Source organism: Meriones unguiculatus, chromosome 8, assembly GCF_030254825.1.
Source record: "Meriones unguiculatus strain TT.TT164.6M chromosome 8, Bangor_MerUng_6.1, whole genome shotgun sequence".
Lineage (NCBI taxonomy): Eukaryota > Metazoa > Chordata > Mammalia > Rodentia > Muridae > Meriones > Meriones unguiculatus.
Window position 1 is genome coordinate 73,908,911 of NC_083356.1, and position 16,778 is coordinate 73,925,688.

The 16,778-nt window shown below is 54.7% G+C and overlaps 1 protein-coding gene across 1 annotated transcript in view; it reads left to right on the forward strand.

The window, feature by feature from the left end:
• Hmcn2 (hemicentin 2) overlaps positions 1-16,778 on the forward strand; it is a 144,298-nt gene that overhangs the window by 70,034 nt on the left and 57,486 nt on the right. The window contains exons 31-46 of the mRNA XM_060389902.1: positions 824-1,102; positions 2,435-2,713; positions 3,273-3,381; positions 3,535-3,704; positions 5,113-5,267; positions 5,647-5,743; positions 6,273-6,368; positions 7,096-7,272; positions 8,906-9,063; positions 10,201-10,324; positions 10,855-11,030; positions 11,654-11,750; positions 11,883-12,002; positions 13,264-13,425; positions 14,550-14,831; positions 16,089-16,256. Of these exons, the coding sequence (XP_060245885.1) occupies positions 824-1,102; positions 2,435-2,713; positions 3,273-3,381; positions 3,535-3,704; positions 5,113-5,267; positions 5,647-5,743; positions 6,273-6,368; positions 7,096-7,272; positions 8,906-9,063; positions 10,201-10,324; positions 10,855-11,030; positions 11,654-11,750; positions 11,883-12,002; positions 13,264-13,425; positions 14,550-14,831; positions 16,089-16,256 (2,649 nt within the window). The remainder of the gene's footprint in view (positions 1-823; positions 1,103-2,434; positions 2,714-3,272; positions 3,382-3,534; positions 3,705-5,112; positions 5,268-5,646; positions 5,744-6,272; positions 6,369-7,095; positions 7,273-8,905; positions 9,064-10,200; positions 10,325-10,854; positions 11,031-11,653; positions 11,751-11,882; positions 12,003-13,263; positions 13,426-14,549; positions 14,832-16,088; positions 16,257-16,778) is intronic.

Here is a 16,778-nt window from a genome sequence, read left to right on the forward strand (position 1 = left end):
GCCGGTACTGTGTGGCTGTCTAGGAGGGTCACCTCACCTGGACAGTCACCTGTACTGGGGAGGCCTAGATGAGAGGACTCTTGGAACTCCTGGCCAGCTAGTCTTGCTGAACTGATGAGTGCCAGATCCAGTGTCACAAAAAGGAAAGGGCAGAGTCTGATAGAGGAAGGCCCCAGATGTCGACCTCTGACCTTCGTGTGTGCGTGTGCGCCCACATGGACATATTCACACCCATTTGAATACTACACACACACACACACACACACACACACACACACACACAAACACACACACACACGGACTACATCTCTGCTAGTACATCAATGACACAGTGGCCTCAGATGCAGCCTTCTCCCTCGCTGACAGCAGGGGACAGGAGAGTTAGGAGGGCATGGTTCTGGGAGGCAGAGTGTTGTCACAATATACCCAAGGACCTCAGCCATCATCCTGGGTACCAGCTGTGAGTGCCCTGCCCTTGGGGGAGCCCTGATCAAGTTCCTCCACAGATGGGGACCCCGAGGCCCAGAGAGGGGAAAGGACCTACCCCAGGTTATACAGTGAGTTAGAGGCACTGTGGGCTCCAGAGCTCAAGCCTGTGGCTCCTCTCCCCACCTGCACCATCCCTACCCGTAGCAACTGGGCTTGCTTCCCACATTAGCATGTCCCTGAGCTGGCCCTTCCGTTTGTGTCCCCACATCCCTCCTTCATCCTTCATGTCTGCCAGCCCCTCCAGTAGAAGCCTGGGGTGTGTGCATGATGCCCAGGGAATATCAGCCACTGACTGTTAGTCTGTGACCGTCCTCATGTCCTTCTCTGTCCTCAGCCCCTCCCACCATCTGGGGCTCGAATGAGACCGGTGAGGTGACTGTCCTGGAGGGCCACACAGCACAGCTGCTGTGTGAGGCCCGAGGAGTGCCAGCCCCTGACATCGCCTGGTACAAAGATGGGAGCCTGCTGGCCCCCAGCTCAGAAGTGGTTTTCAACAAGGGCGGCCGGCAGCTACAGCTGGGGAAGGCGCAGCACACCCATGCTGGCCTTTACACCTGCGAGGCCAGCAACGCTGCAGGGGTCGCCAAGAAATCCACCGGTCTGGAGGTTTATGGTGAGTGACCAGGGGGTGGCAGCATTAGGCAGCTGGCGTGGGCAGTGTGAGGTGACCTCTGACTGTCCCCAAGAGTCAGTAGGTGACCACTTGAGTGACCAAAGACAATGTCCTCCGTCTACAGCACCTCCCACCATGTGGGGCTCTGATGAGCCGTATGAGGTGACTACCCCAGGGGGCCACACATCTCTCAGTGGAGTGATTAAAGGGCAGGGTTCATTTCAGCTCTCCACCTTTTGTGCAGTTGGGGAAACTGAGCCTAGAGGCAGGGCCTAGGTGGGACTCAATGCAGAGTCTAGCTCCTCCTGGAGGACTATGGGCTCCTCCACTAAACTTCCCAAGGTGGCATGAAGATCCCTGATCTAACTGTGTAGCTTCGACTTAAAGCGAGGCCCAAGGCCTGCAGCTGACACACAGTAGACCAAGCTGCTGAAAGCTCTTGGCCACTTGTGTCCCCATGGGATGAAGAGGCTTTCCCAGCTCATACCTCAGGGACACATGGGCTCTGCCCCTTCCTGGAAGGGTCTGATGTCACATCTCTGAGTTGGCAACCCTGAAGAGTGGGCTCAGAAAAAATGGGGCACACTCTTGAGAAAAGATGAGGCTAGGCCTGGGCCGGGCAGAGCAGAGTGCTGTGAGGAGTTGGGGCACAGCCTGAGGGTCAATGGGAACCACTTGACCCCTGGTGAGGAGTTAGCAAATGGTTTGGGTGCTGAAGGGTGGAGATGGTGAACTGAGGGAAGAATGGGAGCCATTGCGGCACCTGACACCAGGGACCCCATGAGGCTCTGACACCCTCTGAAGTGGACTGAAAACTGCTGTCCATTACCTTCTCCAAGAGCCTCAGGGACCTAATAAGGTTGGAAGCACCTCGAGTCCCAGCTCAACACAGGGTTCTCTGCTGCTGATTCTATCAGCTCCGAGACCCGGGGCCTGAGGGACACGCTCCCCCTGCCGCCACCACCTCAGGCTGCCATAAGCACACTTCAGATATCAGGACTCTCCAAAATCAGGCTCAGATCTGCCTTAGCCATCAGCTCTCTCACTCTGTGAGGAGACTTCCGGGAGGGTGGTAGCCTAGTCCACAGTCCTGGAGACCCATCGCTTTGTTCAGTAAAGAGGCTAGTGTTCTCCTGGTGACAAGTTTTCTGAGCGGTGGTGACCACAGAAGAGATACAAACAGGGGCTAGAAATGAGGCTCTTCCAGCAGGGGTCCGAGAGGGGCTTGCTGGAAGAGAGAGACCGTGTCTGAGCGAGGTCTAGCTAACGGAATGAGGCTGGGGAGCATAGCCGCAACTGTTGGTCCCTGAGACAGCCCTGCCTCTTTCTTAGTGCCACCCAGCATCGAGGGCGCCGACGGAGGCCCGTACCTGGTGCAGGCTGTGGCTGGGAGATCCGTGGCACTGGAGTGTGTGGCCAGGGGCCATCCACCCCCTACCCTCTCCTGGCAGCATGAAGGGCTGCCAGTGGTGGACAGCAACGGGACGTGGCTGGAGGCAGGAGGCGCCCTGCAGCTGGAGAACCCGGGAGAGGCGTCCGGCGGCCTCTACAGCTGCGTGGCCAGCAGCCCCGCTGGAGAGGCCGTACTGCAGTACTCGGTGGAGGTGCAGGGTGAGCTGGCTGTGGGCGGCTCTCCTCCCAGGCCTGCTCCATGACTGGCCCCGGAGGGGGGAGGGGTGGCAGGGAAGCCACGTGTTCCCTTCTCCTGTAGCTCATAGATGAACAGTGAGAGCTGGGTTGGAAGCACGTGGTGGGAGAGGCAAGGTTGAGTTCCGGGGCCCTGATCCTCGCTCCTGCCCATGGCCCTGGACCAGCTCATCCAGAACGAAGGATGCTCTGCATCCACAGAATGAGCATTTCCCAGGGCCTGTCTGAGACCCAAGGCTGACACTCCTTTCCGACCTTCTCAGACATGACTCTATGTGGCTCCTGTGACATAAGACAGAGCAAACGACAAGGCAGACAGGACTCCAGGCCCTGAGTCTTTCTGAGGACACACATGAAATAAATGGTCTCTGGGGCAGGAGGCCGTAGAGTAAAGGCCCTCCTCTGGCCTTTACTGGCCCTGGAAGGCCTCCGGAGGAGCATTTGAAGGGACACTAGAAGGCTGTGGTGAGACTGGGGCTGAAGGCTGGGATGAACCCCAGTCAACCACATTCCCTGCCCACAGTTCCCCCACAGCTGCTGGTGGCTGAAGGCATGGGCCAGCTGACCGCCGTCGCGGGACAGTCTCTGGATCTTCCCTGCCAGGCAACGGGCTCCCCAGTGCCCACCATCCAGTACGTACAGAAGCGGGCAGTGAGGGGACAGGCAGAATGTGGGTTGTGGTGAAGGGAGGGTGAGCCATTCCTGCGTCTGGGAAAGTGAACATGATCATTAATCCATGGAAGAGAGGCTTCAGGGGGCCCTGACACCCTCTCCCCCCACCTCAGGTGGCTGCAGAATGGCCGCCCAGCGGAGGAGCTGGCTGGAGTGCAGCTGGCCTCCCAAGGGACCGTGCTGCACATCAGCCACGTGGAGCTGAGCCACTCAGGCCTCTTTGCCTGCCAGGCCACCAACGAGGCAGGAACAGCTGGGGCCGAAGTGGAGGTCTCTGTGCATGGTGAGCGGGTATCTGGGGCCTTGGGGCAGTGGGAAACCTGAAATGGAGGGGCTGATGGACAGCATGGCAGGCCTGGGAATGACACAGCATCTGTCTGCTCTGGGTGGACTTCTAGCATGGACTTCCAAAGACATGTGGGTGGGAGAGGCTGTCAACCATCCTGTCTAGCTGCCTGGAGATTTCTCAGCCTCCTGCCTCCACTCCCTCTCACCCTGACGAACACATTTAACATCATTCAAACCTTTAATTAATAAGCACCCGTCGTCTTACTTCTGAGTCTGCCTAGTTCCTCCTTGTTTTTCAGGTCTTCCCTTTCTTTCGAGAAAATTCCTTGCTTCCACCATGTTTCATCCCCACTGTTGTGTCTCTCATGTCTATTTCCTACCACCCCACTTTCTCTGGAGTGGCTGTGCAACTGTCCTCTCCTCTAGGCCCATTCTGTGAGCTCCGAAAGGGCAGTATGGTGGTCTCCTTCATTGTATCTAGTGCCTACAGTTGTTCTGGTCCTAGAACAGACACCTAACGCTTAGGAACACATATGGATAGGTAGATGAGTGAGTGGTTAATGGGATGAATGGATAGGCAGTTAGGTGGATAGCAAGATGGGTGGATAGTTTAGTTGGTGAATGCATGGGCTAGATGGATGAGGAGGTGGGTATGTGGGTGAGTAGGTAGGTGGATGAATGGACAGGTAGATGAATGTCTGAGTAGATAGATGAATGTGTAAATGGACAAAAAGATCAATGGATGTGTGGATGGATGGATATATGTGTGGATGCATGAATGTGTGAGTGGATGAATGGATGGATGTGTGGGTGGATGAATGGATGGAGAGTGAATGGACAGATGGATATATAAGTGAATGGATGGATGGGTGGATATTTGGGTGGATGCATGGATGTGTGGATAGATGAATGAATGAGTAGATAGACGGATGGATGGATCAATTGATCAATCAATTGATCAATGCTTGAATGGATGCATGAATGGGTGGATGGATGGATATTGGGGTAGATGCATGAATGGGTGGATGCATGGATGTGTGGATAGATGAATGAGTGAGTGGATAGATGGATGGATAATCATTCAGTTGATCAATGCATGAATGGATGGATGGATGAATGGATGAGTGGATGGATGGGTGGATGGATGGATAAATGGATGGATAAGAGAATGAATGGATGATGGGTGGGTGGATGGGTGGATATGTATATTGGGAGAACTTTCAGAGGGAAAGCTCTGTTCTGTTGGCTCTCTGTCTCAAGGTCCTTCCCTTATCCAAATGTTTGAGGATCAGGGGTACTAGAAACCATTTTTTGGCCAGGCCTTCCAAGCCACACTTTCACTTTTAGCCATTTGGGGAATTACTGGGTACCCACCACAGGCTCTCTCCATCTCTCCTGCCCAGAGCTCCCATCAGTGCGCATCATCGGCGGTGAGAACCTCACAGCCCCTTTCCTGCAGCCCGTAACCCTCCAGTGTGTAGGTACTGGGGTGCCTACCCCGAGCCTTCGCTGGTGGAAAGATGGCGTGGCCATGGCAACCTCAGGGGGCAGCCTTCAGGTACAAGGCCTTCAGCCTTCAGGGACCCAGGACTGGTTCTGGAGGTCCTGGAAACCCTGAGCAGAGTCTTTGCAGACAGGTGGAACAACGGAGCCCTCTCAGCATGTACACACTGAATAGGCCCTGGGGTACTATGCCTGGGAAGTGGAGGGGTCCCTTAGCCTGGTCCAGCCCACACAAGCTTAGCTACCAGGGGGAAAAGACAGAGACATTATCATGGAGAAGAGAGAAGCCTAAGAATGTGGGCGCTGGGCCTCCAGCTCACTTACAATGCTCGCACCTGCTTGTGGTGGCCATTCCCATGCTCTGCCCCCTCTCCACCTGTGGCCTGATCCTGGACTCTGTGGCTTCCCCTCATCCCCAGACCTTTCTTCCTCAGATCGAGAAGGCAGACCTGAGAGATGAAGGTGTCTACACCTGTGCGGCCACCAGCCTGGCAGGGGAGAGCAAGAAGAACATAACACTAAAGGTTCTGGGTGAGGACTGTGGCTCGGTGGGGTCCAAAGCCTGGGGTGGCTGGTGGCACCCCAAGGGTCCTTGGGACTTGGAGTGGACATTCTGGATCACAGCTATGTGCTTAACTTTGCAAAGGGTGGACAATGCTGAGACAAAGCAGTAGCTGGTGGACCCTTGCAATGGTTGTCAGTGGTCACCTTGCCCATGTAATGGTTCCCTTGCTGGCTAGATTTATGTTTGGGGGGTTCATATGTGTCCCTGGACTCCAGGTTACTCCAGGTCTGCCTGGGATTCCAACTCTCATTGTGCCAGCTTTGGCTCCTCCCTGGGGCTGAGGTGGGACCTGGGAGCCCTGTATGATCTCAGTGAAGATCTCACAGCCCCTGCTCTGATGTGGGGCTTTTCTAAGGGCAAGCTCCCTGGTCCAAGGATGTGAGCCTTCTCACCAGAACCCTTTAGGAGGAGTGGGGAAAGACGGAAGAGTGGCTGGGATTGTAGCTGCCCAGAGCCCACACCCACCAAGAGGACTCTTTCCTTGGAACCCCCCAGTTCCCCCTAACATCGAGCCAGGCCCAGTCAACAAGGCCGTTCTGGAGAATGCCTCCGTGACCTTGGAGTGTCTGGCTTCAGGTGTGCCCCCTCCAGGTAAGTCCCCCTCGCCCTTGGCCAAATGTCCCTTCTGGGCAGTCCCAACTCCCCAGGGAAAGAGGCTGCAAGTGCCCAGAGCTGTGTATGCAGATAGGAACACACTTGTAAGAGTTCTGTTTAGAGGTTCTAGCATCCTGGGCTGGTCTAGGCTGGCACTGATGTATAGGATCCCTGCATTTGGGTTTCTTCTCCAGACCAGCTGAAGGAAAAGGACCAGGCACTTGGGTGAATTATAGAGTGCCCACATTCAGGGTAGGGTGGGATTATCCATGTTCCAGGAGAAAAGCTCATTTCCTGTCCTCTCATAAACCAAGACATTTTGAGTGGGTGAGGCCAGGAAGTACTTACCTCCTGTAGAGCCCCTGGGGAGGTATGATGAGCCCTGGATGGAGGTTTAAAAAAAAAGCCCAAGGCACAATGCTCCGTCCTTGCTGTTGTCCAGGGTGATTTCCTTCCTTTATGCATGTGCTCCTGTGTAAGGCTGGATGTGGAGAAAAAGGGTTGGCTGGCTTTGACTGCCTGGCCCTGGCTGACTAGCCCCCATCCTGGAGCTTTGTCTTAGCCCCTGGTCTTGTCTCCTGTGATGCTGCTCTGTTCTCTCCTCTCTCCCCTTCCTAAGAACACCATTGGAAGAAGTGTGTGCTCGCTCTGCAAGCTTCTCTGAAAGCCCTTACAGCCAACTGTCAATGGCTAATAGGATGCTTGGACATCTTTTCTCTCGCAGATGTCTCCTGGTTCAAGGGCCACCAGCCTATCTCTACCCAGAGAGGGGTGGTAGTATCAGCTGATGGGAGAGTTCTTCACATTGAGCGAGCCCAGCTTTCTAATGCAGGGAGCTACCACTGTGTGGCGACCAACGTGGCAGGCAGTGCGGGGCTGCAGTATGGCTTACAGGTCAATGGTGAGTGGCCAGAACTATAGGGCCTTTCCCAAAATGCTTGTTTTCTTCCTATTTGTCTAGCCTTCTGTTTCTTGTCCACTTGTCTTTCAGTTTATCTGCCCATTCATTCATCTGTCCATTCCCCATTTATATATCCATCCATCTGCCCACCTACTAATCACACACCTATCTTTACATGCACCCATCACCCACCTAGGTATCCATCCATGCACCCATATGTCTACCCACCTACCATCTACTTTTCCATCTATTCATCTATTTACTATCTTCCCACCCCCATCCACTCACCTATGTATCCATCCATCTATCTACTTACTAATCCTTCCATCCATTTCCTCCTACATCCACCCATCTACCCACTGAACCACCATTCACACATCTATCCATCCATTCATGCATCCATTCATCCATCTACCTACCCATTCACCATCCAGCTAGCCAGCCTTTCTTTCACCCTTGTTAAACAACTGACTGCCTATCCATTGATCCACCCATCCGTGTATTCCAAACTTCTGCTCATCCATTTGCCCAGCCATCTAATCTCCCATTTATGTATATGGATAACTGCACATCAGTCATTGATCCAACATCCATTCATCCAATCCTGTGCCCAGTCACCTCGTCATTGATCTATTCCCCCATCTAAGCTACAGATACAGATGTAGGAAACATGAGAAACTGAATGAAGACTGGGTGTTGGAGAACTTTCCCTAAGGCCATATGATCAAAGGTTAATCCATTCCCACATAGGGCCCAATGTCAAACCAAAGGAATGATTCCACCCAAGTCTGCTTGGGGAACCAATGAGTCCTTTGGGCTTACTTACAGGAACACGGGTAAGGGGTTTCTTATAGGAGTATAGATGAACCCCAAACAAGAACATAGACAAAAAGCCTTATCTCAGCATCTCAAAGGCTGCATGGCTAGAGTCCCCCTTCATCAATCTCCCATCTCCTAATCTGCCTCTAGCACCCTCTAACACCCCCAGAGACCATGCGCAGCTGCAGGGGAGGAAGCAGCCTCCCCACCTTCTCCTTCAGTGAGGGAACCCCAGCAAGCCCAATCTTGTACGGTTCTCAAACAGGAAGTCATAGCTGCTCTGGTGAGGATGGTACTAGCCATGGAATGCAGGGTGCTAACATTGCCCACCACGGGGCATGCCTGTTGAATACAAACTAAGAGGGTCCTGGATGCTTTTGGTAGCCATCTGGACCTCAACTGCTTGGGTCTCATGGGCCAAGAGAGAGTAGCTTTTATCCCTAAATCCTCCTGGCTAGAGCAAGATCTTTTGGCTATAGTCTTCCCAGGACGACAGTGTCATATCTGAGACCTGAGTCAGGGGGACACTCAACTCTTGCTTCCCTTACTGTCCCCAAGATAAATCACTTCTGCTGACCCAAAACCTGAGTTCAAGTGTGGCATCTGCCACACTCTAGCTGATTAGCCTGGCCAGGTGACCTCCCCTCAGTCAGCCTCATTTCCCATTAGTAGAAGCCCCTGGTGGGTTCACACAATGTCTGGGTTGGGATGTCACAACTATGCTTTTGTTTGTGACCTGTGCTCCTGGGGGCACGCCAGCCATGTCACATGGGACTCAACTCTGTCCCCTGCTTCCCTGCCACCCTCTTTGCAGTGCCACCCCGAATCACCCTGCCGCCCAGCCTGCCGGGCCCTGTACTCCTTGGCACACCCTTCCGCCTGACCTGTAATGCCACTGGCACCCCCAACCCTACGCTGATATGGCTGAAGGATGGAAACCCTGTATCTCCTGAAGGGACCCCTGGCCTCAAGGTCAGTAGCATTGGGTGGCTTCTGAGGAACCTCCTGCTGTCTCCTGTATGGACTGGTAGCAGAGGTCAGGCCCTGGGAACCTAGGGTAATGGAGAGGCAGAGTTCCTACCCACTGCGATATGGTATATGCCACCAATGTCAGCCAAATATGTAGCCTAGAGTGTCTGTAGCCACGTTGAAATGAGGAAAAAGGAGCTACCAATGATGGTGCATGCCCAAACCCCCAGCACTCGGGAGGCTGAGGCAAGAGGATCACCGTGATCTCAAGGCTAGGTTGATCAACATAGTGAGTTCCAGGCCAGTGTAGGTTGCACAGTGGGACCTGCTTCAACCCTCCCTCAGAAAGAAGTAATAGAAAATGTTGGGTTGTAGCAACTGGTAGATCCCTTGCCCAGCATGCATGAAGCCCCCAGTGCTGCATGGATTAGACACGCCAGCACATCTGGAGTCACAGCCTCAGGAGGTGCAGGTAGGAGGTTATTCTTAGCTACAGGTCAAGTTCAAGATCAGCATCATCTACATGTGACCTTCTCTCAAAAACAAAACAGAAAACAAGCAAACCAATCAATTTTTCTCTTGCTTCTGGGACAGGGTCTCGCCATGTAACCCTGGCTGTCCTGGAACTCATTATGTCACATGTACACCAGGCTGGATTAGATTCACAGAGATCTGCCTGTCTCTACCCCAAGTGCTGGGATTAAAGGCGTGCCATACCACGCATGGCAAAAGCAAACCAGTTTTAATGTTATCACGTCCATTGCCAGGAAAGGTTACTTTTGTCATGTGACAGATACAAAAAGTCACTCATGAGACAGTCCCTACTCTCCTTTTCACACCATCTCTGATTATGTGTTTTATGTACGTGGCTCCAATCAATTTGATAGCCTCTTGAGGTCTCCTGGCTTCACTCAGCAAGCGGCCATGGTAGTGGGCAGAATGACACTAAGGTGACTCTTCTAGAAATACATAAAACTGCCACCAGTCAGCAGGGGTCCCGAGGTCAGGGTGCAGCTTGGGGGACCCCCAGGTGTCTGGAGCAGGATTCAGGTAGGTATGGCCCAGGGCCAGCTTGTGAAGGCAGGTACCATCCCTGTAGTCGGAGCTGTGTTAACTGTGGACTTGCCTCTGGGGGCACAGGTCTTCCCCGGAGGCCAAGTCCTCACTGTGGCCAGTGCCCGTGCTCCCGATGCAGGCAGCTACTCCTGTGTGGCAGTGAGTGCTGTGGGTGAGGACCGCCGGGACATTGTCCTGCAAGTTCACAGTGAGTCTCCAGCCTGGGACGGGGCTGCGGAGCTGGGGGGAAAGCAGCCACTCCAAGAAGCTGGGCGGGCGGCCATGTGCCTGGGGTCAGCAGGGGTGCAGATGGGAAAAAAAAATGGGAGTCACCAACTGACCTTGTGGTCCCGATTAGAGACCTGTCCTGGGGCATGAGTGTCCCCATGGGTGGGCAGGTGGCAGACAGGTGGCCATGCATGGCCAGGAGCTCTGTGGTTAGGGCAAGCAGGAAGAAGCAGGCACAGAAAGTACGCACAGTCAGGAAGGAAGCTCAGCATTCTCTGGCTCTGTAACTGAGGGTGCCGGGCCTCAGCAGGCAAAGGCACTTGTCAGCAAGCCTGTAAAGCAGGGCTGAGGTGGTGGGGGTGTAGGCTGGATATGACTCTCTTCTCGTGTGGGGTGTGTGTGGGGGAGGGTTGCCTGTGGATGCAGGAATTAGCCAGGCCAACTCAGTTATGGTTTATCCTGGTGTCCCATCACTTACCTAAGGGGTCCCTTCCCTGTCTGCACCCACAGTGCCCCCCAGCATCCTGGGAGAAGAGCTAAACATGTCTGTCGTGGTCAATGAGTCAGTGGCGCTGGAGTGCCAGAGCCACGCTGTGCCGCCCCCAGTGCTGAGATGGCGGAAGGACGGGAGACCCCTGGAGCCTCACCCCGGCATCCGCCTCTCTGCAGACCAGGCCCTGCTGGAGGTGTGCAGCTGGCTGCCCGGAGGAGCTGCTTGAGCAGGGCAGGGCAGGACTTATGGGTGTCCCAGGTCCCTGTGAGCATTGTGGGTTGTCCCACAACCCAGTGTGGCCAGTGATCACCCACCGGAACACAGAGCTCTCAGGGTCTCCCTCAGGACCCCGGCTTATGCTTGATGCCCCTCAAGCATCCCATCTCCCAGCACCTCCCTTTGGTTTCCTCTCCTTTCCTCCATTCTCCAAAGCCACAGTGCAGCCTCATTGCCCCCAGGTCAGGGTCTGACCCTGAGATGGCAGATTCTTTACCCGTCATGCTTCACTGTCCACCTTCTCTTCCGATTGTTTCTGTTGGAGGATCTGAGGGATGGGGTGAGAAGGGCTGGTGTCTGACTGGCTCACTGTGTGCCTCCTAGCACATACTCTGGTCTGTGTGTTCCATGTGGGGAGCCAGAAGGGTGCTGTGGAGAGGCTCTGGCCTCTAGGAACCTCTCGGTGCCCTGGGCATGGAGGTGCTGTCATAGCTTCATGTTCTAGGCAGGGAGATCAGGGCTCAATGAGTTCGAGTGGTGTGACGAGGGTGACACCACCTCTGCTTGACTCACTGACCAGCTGTGTTTGCTCCCGGCCAGGTGGACCGAGTGGAAGTGTGGGACGCAGGCCGCTACACCTGTGAGGCTGTTAACCAGGCGGGCCGCTCTGAGAAGCACTTCAACCTGAATGTCTGGGGTGAGGGTCTCCCGGTCCCCTACCCCGGGGCTGGCTTTCAGATGCCAGGGAGAAGAGATTCCTATCTGGGCCCCAGGATACAACCCTCCTCCCACCCAGCCCCCCTGCCAACTCCTGTCTGCTCTGAACCAGTCCCTCCAGCGTTCCCCTCAAAGGAGCCCTACACTCTGACCGTGAGCGAGGGGCAGACCGCCAGACTGTCGTGCGACTGCCAGGGAATTCCCTTCCCCAAGATCTCATGGAGGAAAGATGGTAGGATGGCTACTCAAACCCAGCACCCTCTTCTCCAGCATCCCTCCCCCAGCACGCCATTCCCAACACCCCCTCATCCAGCACCCTGTCACCCAGCACTCCTCACCCAGCACCCCCTCACCCAGCACCCCAGCACCCAGCACCCCCTCACCCAGCACTCCCTCACCCAGCACCCCCTCACCCAGCACCCCATCACCCATCACCCAGTACCCCAGCACCCCAGCACCCAGCACTCCTCACCCAGCACTCCCTCACCCAGCACCCCCTCACCCAGCACCCCAGCACCCAGCACGCCCTCACCCAGCACTCTGGTGAGTGCTGTGAGTTTCCAGGCTGGCTGCAGAGTGCTGCTTTCCCCAGCTCCCTGCTTTGTCCCCATCTGCAGGCCTCTTTAGTCCATGACAGCAGGCTGATCTTCAGGCCCCAAATCCCTGTCGTTTCTGCCAGGATGTCTTTCCCCCAGCCCTGACCGGGCAGGGCCTCCCTGCATGGCTATCTGCCCCTCCTTCAGTCTGTGAGCCACCCAGGCACTGTTTTGGCCACTGCCTCATTCAAAATCCCTCCAGCCTAGTACAAAAATACTGTGAGAGTTTCTCTTAACCCACATGTCTGGAAAGCACGTTGGACAGGGTTTTTTGTTTTTGTTTTTGTTTTGTTTTTTGTCTGGGACCTGGGAAGACAGCAAAACAGACCAAGCTCTACCCTCACCTGGGTGGTCAGGCAACAAGACAAACAGAAACTGAGGAAGTTACTCTGGGCCTCATGGAGTAGGTTACAAAGAGAAAAGGCATGTGTGGCCAGGATTTGGAATTTTAAGTTATGGGGCTGGGATGTTTGACCCAAGGTGAGGGATGACACAGTATAGAGCAAAGAGAAGCATTTCAGGCAGAGGCCGTGGTAGGTGCAAAGGCCCTGGGGCAGGAGCAAGCCAAACATGTTTTGGGGACAGCAGAGGAGTCAGTAGAGATGCAACAGAGTCAGTCAGAAGGTCATAGTGAGAAATGGCCCCTACAGTGATGGGGGCTGAACTGGGGGTCATTGTGAAGGGCTTAGCTTTACCTCCAGTGGGATGGGGCAGGTCATGCTAAGAAGCCCAAAGTTGGGAGAATGGCACCTCAGACAGGACTTGGAGAAGGCTTCCTGGAAGAGGTGTCATACACGGGAGGGGGCACTGGGGGTGGAGAGATTGTTTGGGAGGACCACTGTTCCTTGGGAAAGGACCTCAGGTCCCTGGACCAGGACCCATTTCTCACTGCCCCAGGTCAGCCCCTGCCTGGGGAGGGGGACGGCCTGGAAAAGGTGCTGGCAGTCGGGAGGCTGCTGTACCTGGGACAGGCCCAGTCGGCCCAGGAGGGGACGTACACCTGTGAATGCAGCAACGCAGCTGGGAGCAGCAGCCAGGAGCAGCAGCTGGAGGTTCTGGGTGAGCCCTGTCAGGGCTGGGGAGAGTACGTGGCGAGTGGGCAGATCTGAGGCCTAGACCACACAACGGTGGGAACAGCAAGGCTGGGCACTTGCCTGTCCTTCCAGTCCAGTCTCTCAACTACCAAGTTGTGCATGTGGGAGGGGACAGCAGGCCCCGTGTGCCTCAGTGGCCTAGCAGGAGAAAGCGTGCCCTGAGATGGTTGGAAATGAGCGTGCACAAAGCTCCTGTAGAGCCCACGCACAGTTGACATGAGTCCTGCTGGAGAGATGGCTTGGAGGCTAAAGTGCTTGCCACGCAGAGTTTGAATCCCCAGAGCCCATGTAAATGACAGGTGGGCATGGTAGTCTACTTGGGTCCTAGCCTTGGAAGGCAGGAACGGGGTTCCCCAGAGAATGCTGACTGATGAGACTGGCTATATCGGTGGGCTCTGGGGTTGATTGAGAGGCCTTGCTTCAGTGAATAAGGTGGAAATATAACTGAGGGTGATTCCATATGCAGACCTCAGGCACACACATGTGCATGCACAACACACACACACACGCAGAAAGAGAGAGGATGAAAGGAAATATCCTGGCCTTGTAAAAACCATGCTAGCAGGACTGAGGGCTCTGCTGAGTTGGTAGAGTGCTTGCCCAGCGTGTAATCCTCACACTTGGGAAGGAAGCAGGAAGATCAGGGGTTCAAGGTCATCCTCAGTCACACAGTGCGTTCTGTGTGACACAACAGAAGTGCTAGGAAATGAATCCCAGAGAGGTACTGGGCACTCAGGCCCTATTTGAGAAGCTAAGCAGAAGGAATCCAACTTTGAGGTCAGCGTGGGCAACTTAGAGAAACTCCAGTTTGTGAGACTGAAACTACGCAGTCAAGGAATGGCCGGGCCTCGTCCCCAGGGAGCGGCCCGCTCAGACCCCCGGTGTGTCTGAGAGGTCACCGAGAAATGCAGCTGTCACTCTGCCACGGAGATGGAAAGGCTCAGAGAAGTGAGCAGACAAGGACACACATCTTGTAGTGCGAGGAGGAACTCAGGCTTAAGTGGCTGTGTCATCCAGGACCCTAGCACCAGTCACACCTGAGAGCGGGTGGCCCTACCTACTGTCACTGAGGCTTCCTCTCTACCTCAGTTCCTCCTCAGATCGCTGGCCTTCGGGAGCCCCTCATGACCGTCTCCATTGTCCAGGATGGAAATACCACCCTAGACTGTAATGCCACAGGGAAGCCCCCGCCAGTGGTGATGTGGGAGAAGGATGGTCGGCCTGTCAGCGTGGAACCTGGCTTGCAGCTTCAGAATCAGAACCACAGCCTACACGTGGAACAGGCGAGGGCCTCGCATGCTGGTGTCTACAGCTGCGTGGCTGAGAATACAGCCGGGCGTGCCGAGAGGAGGTTCGCGCTGTCCGTGCTGGGTGAGGACCAGTGGCCTGTGGGGAGGATGGAGAGACTGAAGCCAGGCAACCCCAGGCACGGTCCTAAAGCCATGCTACACGCAGCTCTTCAGCCTGGGCTCCGATGAAGGCTGGGGGATCATGGTCAGCAGGGGCCACGGTAGGGCTGTTCTGCGAACACCCATCTCCTTCCTGCCCTCCCGTGCTGGCTTTCCCCAACCCTGTCGCTGTCCGTCCACGGTCTATGTGGCTGATGTGATGATCGTGGGGAATTCTGGGTAGGAGAGCCAGGAGGACCACACACGCTATAGAAGAATCAAAATGCCTTCCTGGGGAGGTGGCCTCGGGCTGTACCTGAAAGACTAAGAACAAGTCAGGTGGCTTCAGGGGTTGTAGGGGGAGGGTTGCTGGAGCCCGTTATCACTCCTACAGAGTACCTACATCTGTTTCAGGGGATGGGCATGGGGGAGGGCAGGAAGGCAGCTCTCATCAGGCTCCACTCCTCCCCTGGGGTTTAAGCTTCCTGTGCCCTGTCATTCCACTGGTGGAAGGTGGTAGATCTTTCCGGAAGGGCAGCATTGCCTCTTCATCCACAGCACAGGTTGGAGGGTAGATGTGGGCTCTCCTTTGTAGGCAGTCCACCCTTGCCCAGCTCCTGCCCCATAATGGCTACTAGACTAAGGGTCTTTGTGCATTTGGCTAGGGATAGCTCAGTTGGAAGAGTGTGTTTAGCAGTCTACCATGACCAGTCTACCATAACCAGAATTAAATAAAACAGGCATTGAGGCACACCCCTGTTACCCCAGCATTCAAGAGGTAGAGACAAGAAGATGAGAAATTCAAGATCTTCCTTGGCTACATAGCAAAGTGAAGGCTAGCCTGAGCTATGTAAAATACTACGGAAGGAAGGAAGGAAGGAAGGAAGGAAGGAAGGAAGGAAGGAAGGAAGGAAGGAAGGAAGGAAGGAAAAAAGAAAGAAAGAAAGGGAGAGAGAGAGGGAGGGAGGGAGGAAGGAAGGAAGGAAGGGAAAGAAACCTCTCTGTATCCCTCTGAAAGGATGGGAAAACTGAGGCCTGAGATGCCTGCCTGATCCCAAAACCCACTTGTGGCCAAAATTAATACCCCTGTGGATATCACATCTTTGATGGAAGCAGCTGAGATCCTCCCAGTTTATGGTCCCTCCAGTGGGGCCATGAGTCCTTCGGTGGACAGAGAGTGAAGTGGGAAAAGGAGTCCAGCTCCTATCTACATTCTGAATGTGGTTCTCCCTGGGTCTAGTGCCTCCGCAATTCACTGAAGACTCAGACTCATTGACCAATGTCACTGCTGCCTTGCACGGTCCTTTGACACTACTCTGTGAAGCCACAGGGATTCCTCCCCCAACTGTCCAGTGGTTTCGAGAGGGACAGCCAATCAGCCCCGGAGAAGACACCTACCTCTTGGCAGGTAAGACACTAAGCCAAGTGTCTTTCGGGACCAGCCTTTCTGTTAGATGCCTGTGACCTCTGACCCTGATCTGCCGACCCCAGTGACCCAGCAGCTGCAGGATTGCAAACACGTGTCTCATTTGGTAGAAGTCACCAGACAGGAGCACAGAGACTGGAACACGGTGCTGCACAAGGGAGACTGGCAATCAACTAGTAATGTCTGCCATGAGTGGAGGAAGAGTGGTGATGATGATGATGATGACGATGATGTGTGTGTTATCTGTCCCAAGTCAGTCTTACGGTATCTGCTTTCTCTCTGAGGAACCAGCTCCACTGCAAAGGCCCCTGGAAGAGAAGGCCCTTTTTTTTTCTGAGCCTCTTGAGACAAAATGAGCATCTGAAATAGACCAGGACTGTGTAGCTCTCTGCCTCTCAGCCCTAGCCCAGAGCCATGAGAATCAGCATGTCAGCTCCTTCTTGCTGTAACAGGGTCCGAGAGTTTCTCCATCTATTGCGCTCTATCCTTGTTTACTCTCACGGG